We start from the raw sequence: 11,401 nt of genomic DNA on the forward strand, positions 1-11,401 counted from the left end.
AGGGAACAGAGAAATGTTTCCTGGAGGTCTTATTTCACAATGTGGAGACATGGCCACGCCCACTTACCCGATCTTGGAGCATGTGATTTTTATGTCTGGGGACATTAAAGGCTGAAATCTATAAACAGAAGCAAAAAACTTTGATCATGCTGCTCAAGATCATTTCAAAGCTGCTGTCCATCAACAAATCACTGCAATACCATTGGAAATGATAAAAGTAATGCTGATTTTCAGGGAAAGGTTTAAGACCTTCTTTATAGATAGTGAAGGTTAGCATATCAACGACATTATTTTTAAAAATTAATAAAAGGTATGTGCAAATAAATGGCAAACACTGTTCTTTCAGAATATATTTACTCTTTTATAATTTTGTTGTAATGTCTATTTTATTCGCATTTCAAATCAGGGAGTTATTTCTGCCAGACCCTATATTATCCCAGTTCACATAACCTAACCCACTGGGATGGTCTAGTGGTAAACTAGACCAGCTGATTTTGAAGTTGAGAGTTCTAAGGTTCAAATCCTAGTAAAGGCAATTACTTTTATATGGATTTGAGTATCCACCAGTATCATGGATACTGGTATTCTTTGGTGGTTGGGTTTCAATTAACCACACATTTCAGGAATGGTCGACTTGAGACTACAAGGCTACACATCATTTACGTCCATACATATAATCCTCATTCACCCTCTGAAGTAATACCTTATGATTATTCCAGAGACTAAACAGAAAAAGAAAGTTTATACAACCTAAGCAAGTTTCTGCATCGTCTGTTACACTGATATATTTTTTTCCTTAACATATGATATCTGAAACCAGTCAGTTTTTTAATGCTGAAATTCAGAACTTTTCCAACACCAATATTTTTGAAAAATTCAAAAATTTAAACTTTGAAAATTTTTTATATTATATGATCCATGATTATACAGATAATTTTTTTAATATAATCTATATTTATGTGCTCAGTGTATATTTTTAACTCTATTAATCAGCTATTATCTATAAGTCATAACACATCATATATTATGACAACTTACTTCACTGTTGAAGCATACATGAACAAGCTTGTTGACTTTGTTAGCCTACTCCTTTTAATAGTATAATCCAGCATTTCTCAATCTTTCAGTATTTGCGACCTAATTTTGAATTATAATTTTCATCACGCCCCCCCCCCCCCCGCCACTAATACAATAACAATAAATACAATAATAATGTATTTTGAGTTTATTGACACTAAAGCTACACTATGACCTTAATTACAAACCTTAGAAATTACCAAGATTAAGTAAATTTATTTATATTTGGCAACACCGATCCGCTGCATTGACAAAACCTAAATTGATGCTTCTCTATTGTTCTCTGTCTTACATCCACCGTATCACACATTCTAGTGTCTTAACAAGAAGTTCTGATTTGTCTCAAACATTCCAGAATGTTTGCGCAAACGGTGTATAATTGCTGCACCTTGTTCAATTCCAGCCAGTCTCAGTTGAGTCTATCCTTCTATCACTATTGAATCTATCGTGAATGTTTATGTTGTAGTTTGCGTGTTAATTGCAATTCACTATTAAATAAATATTCATTGCAGTATATTTATACAGAATCATGGATAAATTTTTAAGTGGGTGTAAATGAGAATTAGATGATAGTGAAGCATTAACAAGTGCATAGATGAGTGTGGTTCCGAAAGTAAAATCAAAAAAATATTCTCAAGAGTACTTAAATTCTGGGTTTACCAGTACTGAAGTAAATGAAGAAGAAAGGTCCCTGTCTGTCATTTGCTCAAAAATTTTGGCAGCAGACAGCATGAAAGCTAATAAAATTAAACGACATTTGAAAATTCTTCATACTGAGTCTGTTAACAAACCCTGAGAATTCTTCAAATAAAAATTTAGATCATATGAAAAGCAAACATCATTTTTAAAAAACGTTGTCTGTAAATGAAAAAGCTTTACTCTTACTTCTTACAAAGTTTCATATAAAATAACCAGATGTAAAAAGCCTCACACCATTGGTGAAGAGTGTATTTTGCCAGCTGCAATCGAGATTGCAGAATCTATGTTTGGAGATAATTTTGCCAAACAACTGCAGTCCATCCCTATATCAAATTATACTGTTGCCTGTCTGAGTGGTGATGTAGCTGAAGATGTACATCAACATTTCGGAAAGTTGTGTAACAAATTGTTTTCAGTTCAGCTTGATAAGCCAACAGATAGCTAGAGCAATAGCTAGAGAATAGCAAGAGCTATAAAGATGCTCATTTCATTGCCTATGTTCAATTTTGTGATTGTATGCCAGCAGTAAAAGAACAACTTTTCTACAAACCAATAGAACTCAAAGCAACAGCCCTAGCATTATTTGCTATCTTAAATGGTTTTATAAACGAGGCAAACATAGAGTGGAAAAATTGCATCGGAATATGCATTGATGCCTCCTCTAATAATCATGAGACCTTGCCGTTTGTGAGGGGGCTTGAGTGCTCAGTGATACAGAGTAGCTGGACCGAAGGTGCAACCATATCGGAGAGGTATCTGTTGAGAGCCAGACTAAGGAATGATTCCTGAAAGAGGGCAGCAGCTCTTTCAGTAGTTGTTAGGGGCGTGAGTCAGGACGACTTAAATGGCCATATCAACATCACTCAGTCCTCTTGAGTACTGCGCAGCTGAAAGCAATGGAAAACTACAGCTGCTTTTTTTTCCAAGAAAATGTGGCTCTCTGCATTTTCATATAGTAATGATGGAGGCGCCTTCCTTGGTAAAATATTCCAGAGGTAAACTAGTCCCCCGTTCGGATCTCCGGGTGGGGACTACTAAGGAAGGGGTCACCAGAAAATAAAAAAATAACATTCTACGAGTCGGATTGTGGAATGTTAGAAGTTTAAAAAACGGTTGGTAGGCTAGAAAATTTAAAAAGGGAAATTGATAGGATGAATGTAGATGTAGTAGGAATTAGTGAGGTTCGGTGGGAAGAGCAAAGCGACTTTTGATCAGGTGATTTTAGAATAATTAACTCAGCTTCAAATAATGAGAAGGCAGAAGTAGGTTTCATAATGAACAAGAAGATAGGGAAGAGAGTAGAGTATTTCAAAACGCATAGCGATAGAATCATTGTAAGGATAAAATCAAAACCTAAACCGACAGATTAACATCTATATGCCTACAAGCGCCCATGAGGATGATGAGGTAGAGTGTGTATACGAAGAGATTGATGAAGCAATTAAACACGTAAAAGGAGATGAAAATTTAATAATAGTTGGGAGATTGGAATGCAAGCATTGGAAAAGGCAAGGAAGGAAATATAGTGGGTGAATACGAGCTGGGCAAAAGGAATGAAAGAGGGGACAGACTTATAGAGTTTTGCACAAAGTATAATTTAGTAATTTCAAACACCCAATTTAAAAACCATAATAGAAGAATATACATTTGGAAAAAGCCAGGCGATACTGCAAGGTATCAGATAGATTATATCATGGTTAAGCAAAGATTTAGAAATCAACTTGTTGACTGCAAAACTTACCCTGGAGCAGACATTGATAGAGACCATAATTTGGTGATAATGAAATGTAGATTGGGGTTTAAAAACCTGAAGAAAAGGTGTCAGATGAATCTGTGGAATTTAGAGAAGCTTGAGGAAGAGGAGGTAAAGAAGATATTTGAGGAATTCATCGCAAGAGGTCTGAGTAAAAAAGATAAGGTAGAAAATGTAGAAGAAGAATGGGAGAATGTTAAAAAGGAAATTCTTAAATCAGCAGAAGGGAACTTAGGCGGAACAAAGAGAACTGGTAGAAAACCTTGGATTTCAGATGATATATTGCAGCTGATGGATGAACGTAGAAAATATAAGAATACTAGTGATGAAGAAAGTAAAAGGAACTATCGACAATTAAGAAATGCTATAAACAGGAAGTGCAAACTAGCGAAAGAAGAGTGGATTAAAGTAAAGTGTTCAGAAGTGGAAAGAGAAATGAACATTGGTAAAATAGACTGAGCATACAGGAAAGTTAAGGAAAATTTTAGGGTACATCAATTAAAATCTACCATCTGTTAAAGATGGCACACCAATATATAATACGAAAGGTAAAGTCGATAGATGGGTGGAATATATTGAAGAGTTATACGGAGGAAATGAATTAGAAAATGGTGTTATAGAGAAAGAAGAGGAAGTTGAAGAGGATGAAATGGGAGAAACAATACTGAGATCTAAATTTAAGAGAGCATTAAAAGATTTAAATGGCAGAAAGGCTCCTGGAATAGACGGAATACCTGTAGAATTATTGCTCAGTGCAGGTGAGGAAGTGATTGATAGATTATACAAACTGGTGTGTAATATTTATGAGAAAGGGGAAGTCCCGTCAGACTTCAAAAAAAGTGTTATAGTCATGATACCAAATAAAGCAGGGACAGATAAATGTGAAGAATAAAGAACAATTAGTTTAACTAGTCATACATCAAAAATCTTAACTAGAATTCTATACAGAAGAATTGAGAGGAGAGTGGAAGAAGTGTTAGGAGAAGACCAATTTGGTTTTTTAGGAAAAGTATAGGGGCAAGGAAAGCAATTTTAGGCCTCAGATTAATAGTAGAAGGAAGATTAAAGAAAAACAAACCAACATACTTGGCATTTATAGACCTAGAAAAGGCATTCGATAACGTAGACTGGAATAAAATTTTCAGCATTTTAAAAAAATTAGGGTTCAAATACAGAGATAGAAGAACAATTGCTAAGATGTACAGGAACCAAACAGCAACAGTAATAATTGAAGAACATAAGAAAGAAGCCGTAATAAGAAAGGGAGTCCGACAAGGATGTTCCCTATCCCCGTTACTTTTTAATCTTTACATGGAACTAGCAGTTAATGATGTTAAAGAACAATTTAGATTCTGAGTAACAGTACAAGGTGAAAAGATAAAGATGCTACAATTGAACGGCATAGATGAAGTCCTACGCAATGAACTATCGCATGAAAATAAACAAGAACAAAACAAGAGTAATGAAATGTAGTAGAAATAACAAAGATAGACCACTGAATGTGAAAATAGGAGGAGAAAAGGTTTTGGAGGTAGAAGAATTTTGTTATTTGGGAAGTAGAATTACTAAAGATGGACAAATCAGGAGCGATATAAAATGCCGAATAGCACAAGCGAAACTAAGAAATATAATTTGTTTACATCAAAAATTAATTTAAATATCAGGAAAAGATTTTTGAAAGTATATGTTTGGAGTGTCGCTTTATATGGAAGTGAAACGTGGACAATCGGAGAATCTGAGAAGAAAAGATTAGAAGCTTTTGAAATGTGGTGCTATAGGAGAATGTTAAAAATCAGATGGGTGGATAAAGTGACAAATGAAGAGGTATTTCGGCAAATAGATGAAGAAAGAAGCATTTAGAAAAATATAGTTAAAAGAAGAGACAGACTTATAGGCCACATACTAAGGCATCCTGGAATAGTCGCTTTAATATTGGAAGGACAAGTAGAAGGAAAAAATTATATAGGCAGGCCATGTTTGGAATATGTAAAACAAATTGTTAGGGATGTAGGATGTAGGGGGTATACTGAAATGAAACGACCAGCACTAGATAGGGAATCTTGGAGAGCTGCATCAAGCCAGTCAAATGACTGAAGACAAACAAAATGCATCGATGGTGCTCGTTCAATGTCTGAAAGATTCTAAAGCATACAAACACTTGTGAAACAAAAATCTCCACAGGGTGTCTGGACATAATTGCATGATTCACAGAGAAGCTCTGGCTTCCAAGAGTCTTGGTCTGAATACTATGCTAGCAACGGTTGTAACTGTAGTAATTTACATAAAATTGAGACCCCTAAATTCAAGAATCTCTTGTGCACTTTGAAAAGAGATGGGTGCAGTACATTCAGCGTTACTATTTTGTTACAAGGCAAGATGATTATCACGTGGGAAGTTTTTGCAGCTTGTTTGTAAATTGCAAGGAGCAAATACACATATATTGGATACAAGTGATAAAGTTAATGCTTTTTGTAGAAAATTGGAATTTTGGAGCAGAAATATAAAGCAAAAACACCTAGAAATATTTGCAAATGTGGATGAATGTGTTAAAATTTATATGGCTGAAGAAAAACATGTGAACGTTGTTTTTGTAACCACTGAAAATCACTTAGCTGTGCTGGCAAAGAATTTTAAAAAGTATTTTCTTGCTGACTATAACTTTGTAGCAAGTTACGAGCGGGTTTGGGATCCATTTCAAAATACTCCTGAAGGGCTCTCAACTGTCGAAGAAATCGTCATAGACTTTACATGTGACAAAATCAAAAGACAATTTAGTAATAAATCACTGTTTGAATTTTGCGCACAGGTGGATGATGCGTTTTCTGCATTGAAAACAAAAGCAGTTTGTTTACTATTACCATTTTCAACATCCTATCTTTGTGAAACTGGATTTTCTGCAGTGGCTGCTTTGAAGACAAAATAATAGATCTCAACTAAATATAGATAAAGAACTCAGAGTGTTTATTTCTAATATTAAACTATCTGTTGAAAACCTTTGCTCTACAAGACATGCCCAAGGGAGTCATAAATAATTATTAAACTTGCTTTTAATTTAATATTGATAAGTTAATTATTAAATACATTGTGCAGTACTGATACAATCTCATTTAAAAGTGTATTATATCAGTGTAAATATATATTTTATTATTTATTATGTCAGAATGTTTGTTTTGCTTTCCTTTCAGTAAATTAATACATTTTTTTTAGTAATATGTTCTTTTCGATATGCTCACGCCCCCCTAGAGAGGCATACCTCAGAGGTTGAGAAACACTGGTATAACTCTTCAGTCAGTGAGATAATTGTATTAAGTGAGTAAACAGTAGGCCAAAATTCATAATGAGATACATAAGTGTGTAAATGATTTGGATAGTTTGTTATTGCATGCGTGATGAGTTTATTGTAAAATCAATAAGAAAAATTTGAACTGGTCAGAGATGAAGCCAATGTTAATTGATGTAGAACTCACTGCTTGGGCAGCTTTCAAAGATACTTGTGAAAATTTTCTCTGTATTCATAAACCACAAAATATACTCAATAATATAACAAATAATATATAGCCATAATCAAATAATCATATATTGTTGATAAACTGATAAATTCTATCACAACTATGGGATAAAATGTCACTAAAAGTTCATTTCCTGCGTTCTTATCTGGATTTCTTCCTGGCAAACCTTGGGCAGCAAATAATAAATATGTTAAACATCTTCATCAAAATATTTCAGTGTTGGAAAACAATTTCAAAGGCAAATGGGGAGTGTTAATATGCCAGCTGATTACTGTTGGAGTTTAATTTGAGTTGTACCCTAGGCTACCTGGGATGTAAATATGACATCCCATTACATTATTTGAACCAACTTTTATGAACCTTTAATGTACCATTCTATTAAAAATAACAAAAAAAGAGTATAGAGAAAGGTATCACGCTTAGAAAAAACATTGAAAAAGTCTTCTTTTGTAAATTAGTGTAACACTTGCAAAAAATATTTTAAAAAAGTAAGACTTATAAAACCAGTACACTATAATAAGTACATAGATAGGTATCTATGTAAGCAAAAATAAACATTAGCAAAAATAAATGAACCTGTGTTTATAAAGAAAAAGAAATTATGTTATTTCTAGAAGTAATATAAAATTCAATACAGCTATAAATCTTAAAGAAATAGTTCTAGTATTGTATTTTTATTTCTATATGATTCTCATAAAACCTTATACGCAATCTTATGTTGCTTTTTTAATCTGACTTCAAAAATATGTGTTCCATATGTTTCTCACCACAATATTTTACCACTGGAAATTAGTACAAATTATAAAAATACATAATTTGTTACATATAAATATATAGTTTCAATATATAATTTCATACATCAAAGTGTAATTTAAAAATAAACATTAAAAATGATATTTTCATAAAGTTCCAAGAGGTACTGTATTTTTGTGTCGATACTTAAAATATTTTAGTTACTGCATGTAGTACTACAAACCAAACAAACTTCAATCAATAGGCCGTATAATTTCCTGAGCTACTTAACATGTGAATTTTTGCAGGAACTGATAAAATCCACACTTTTATAAATTCCTACCCAAAAATTACATTTATTTACCAAAGTTTTTTTTGTAACAAAGTAATTAGCTTCTGCTAACTGTTTGAAACACACGCTTGCATATTATTTATATGGTTTTATAACTAAATGAGGTATTTAGTTTTGTGACAATTGATCCTTTGGTTTTGCCATAACACATGCAGAAGAACAGAGAAATATTCAAGTGACTGGCTGCATGTTAAATAATGAGTTCTGCTATAACCTGCAGTGTTTTATTTAATTTGTATCCTTGTTGCTGGGTTTTTTTTTATAGAAAACAATGTTTTACTCTTAATTTTTGGGTCATGTATGTAATAGTTCATCCTGAACAAAATAATTTGTATTCAAGTGCAGGAAAGTAGAAAATACTGAAAACATAAGTTATTTGACCTTATGAAGATATAAATGAATAGTGGAAAAGTAATCATCAAATATAACAATGTAAAGATAATATTGATGTATGAACAAATTGAAATTAAAAAGCTATTAAAGTAAATAAATGTCTTTTAGCCTTGTTTTACAGAACATTGTGAAGATGAAAATAAAATTCTTCTTAGCAATTTCCATATGTAACTTCAAATATATGTATTATGTAAAGTGTAAATACTATCAGCAGAATAAAATTTTCTTTTAAAGTAGTTGATTGTCTTGGGAACAATTTATCCAATTTTATATGAAATATCAAAGTTCAGTTTTTCTGAATTTGTTTTGTACTTGTAGATTCAAAATATTATATAAAAAGTGTTGTAAGATGTGCTTTCTGTTTAGACTTTACTATTAACCCAGTTAGTAATGGAATTATTTGGTTAAATTTCTGCCTTAAACTAAAGCATCCTCATAGTTCATAAAAACATTTGTAAAAAATTATTCAGATTGGCCCAACGATCTTTCAGTTTAAAGCCATCATCAGTACAGTTATACACGTGGACATTTGGATTTTTAGTTATATTTACCACAAATTTGTCTGTTTTAGGATCGTGAACAGGCAGTATTTGTGAAGGTTGAGTCGGCTCATAATGATTCATTTTTAAATGAAAAATTATCAAATGATGAAGTGGAGAAGGAGGAAGAAGAAGATGATGAATCTAATGCTGGTGGTTGGATATCAGGGACACTACCACCCAATGTATCTGTCCCAGAGGTACTAATACTGATTTTATAACTGAATGACAACAAATTTTGTTGGAATTAAAATTTGTAGTAAAGTTTGTGCTTTGTAGTTTAGAAAACATGTATTAACATTGCTATTCAGATAAATCATCCCTGATTAATGTCACTTATACCTCAGTTGCTTTACTTGCATTCAGTCACAAGAACATTTGTCTGTGTAAAGTAACAAGTACGAGTACTTATAACATGTTGCTTCACTTATGTTGTGAAACTATAGTGTTATATATATTACCTTATACTAAGTGGTTAGATTAAGCCAATATGTAAGATATATAATGTATTGAACTTCAAATGTTTACTAGGTGATTTAAATCTTCAAATGTTTACTAAAATCTTCAAATGTTTACTAGGTGATTTATCAATCATCTGGTAAATTTTTGAAGACATACCAATACCCATTTCTAATAATTCTAATACTGTTAATTTTTTGTTTAAAATTCTGACCTTTGGATATTAAAACAATAATCCCTGACTTAATCAGATCTAGCTTTATCTCCTTCAAATGATGATTTTGATTCAACATATTTAACCTAACACATTTTATATTGTACATAACATTTGTAGAAGACTTGTTTCAGATTGGCATTCAACTATCATCATGATTTTCATTGTATCTTATGAGCTTGTAATCTAGAATAGAACAGCAATTTCAGTGGAAATAGACAATCATGGGAAGATGTATGTAAAAATTAAGATTTTATATTTAAAAGTCCTTGCAGCATTCTGCAAAGCTTCATATGGTTAATTTTACTCATTTTTTGTGTGCAATCATCATAAATAGGGTAAAATAATTTATAGAGTATTTAGTTTATCCTTTAAAAGTTTCTAAATTTACACGAATGTTTCATTAATTCTTTTAAGAAGTATGTGATACTTGTTTTTAGCAATATTGATATTAGAATGATAGTATTGTCTTGTTTTGCTTTTATGCTTGTGAAGGATGCATAGTAAAAATAAAATACAATTATGATTAAATAAAAATTTGTTGTATCCAAACACACATTTTTTCATGTTCATCAAAATTCTAGTTTTTAATTAATCTATTTTCTCCTCACTCCTTAGTCATTCAGTTGTTGGGGATCTGTTTTGTGTGTATGGTTTGATCAATAATATGTAAAATTTTAGTTTTTCTCAAAAAATCTTCAATATTGATTTTGTCACCTTCAAAGTACTTCTTTTCAGATATAATACAGTTTTGCTAGTGCTTTTCCAATCTTCAAATCACCTCTCTCTTATCCTTTGGAACCACCATAAGGTATTACTTTAGAGGATGATATGAATGTAAATAAAATGTCTTGTATAGTCTCAGGTCGACTATTCCTGAGATGTATGGTTAATTGAAACCTAGCCACCAAAGAACACTGATATCCACAATCTAGTATTCAAATCTGTATAAAAGTAATTCTGGAACGCAATTTCCAGTATGGCATTTAGCTTCTTCAGCAACTTGGTCTTTATCTCTTCAGTATTGACAAAACATTGTCTTTCATGGCCCTTTTCAGCTTGGGAAAAAGGCATCATAACTGTATTATTTTTGGCCAAAAATTCACAAACAAGCAGTGAAGTGTGAGCAGGTGTCGTTAACATGAATTGTTTCACCACAAATCCAGGCGATTTCTTCAAATTGCTTCTCACAAACTGAGTAAAACTTCCATGTGGTAACCCTTATTGACTCTCTGATAGTGTGATTCAGTGATTTTCCATTATTTTGTTCACTTTTTCAATGTTGTCATTGGTTTTTGCAACGTCTTCATGGCCCTCTTGGAAACATTTGTACCACTTGTAAATGCTTTTTTATTTATTGAAGAATTGCTAAAAGCAACATTCAAAATTTCCTGTGATACTGCAATTTATTCCATTCCTAAAGCAAAATTTAATGTAAATTCTTTGTTCCATTTTTTCTGCAAGTTAAAAGTCGCTGACCATACTAAAACACATTTAACCTTTTTGACAACCAACAATAAACTAAGTATCCAATATGGATACCAATGTAAACATACATTAATGACAGGTATACCAACACAACAAAAAAATCGTGATAATTTGACTTGTTCAGCCTGGGAAATTAAAAAATTCTGTTGTACATTTTGATCAAACCTCTCATACATATATATATAT

General features: G+C 32.1%; 1 protein-coding gene across 1 annotated transcript in view; it reads left to right on the forward strand.

Annotated features, from left to right (window-relative positions):
- LOC142317706 (uncharacterized) overlaps positions 1-11,401 on the forward strand; it is a 63,792-nt gene that overhangs the window by 50,175 nt on the left and 2,216 nt on the right. Inside the window, exon 8 of the mRNA XM_075354253.1 lies at positions 9,099-9,254. Coding sequence (XP_075210368.1) covers positions 9,099-9,254 — 156 coding nt within the window. The remainder of the gene's footprint in view (positions 1-9,098; positions 9,255-11,401) is intronic.

This window comes from Lycorma delicatula, chromosome 1 (genome assembly GCF_047948215.1).
Source record: "Lycorma delicatula isolate Av1 chromosome 1, ASM4794821v1, whole genome shotgun sequence".
In the NCBI taxonomy this organism is placed as follows: domain Eukaryota; kingdom Metazoa; phylum Arthropoda; class Insecta; order Hemiptera; family Fulgoridae; genus Lycorma; species Lycorma delicatula.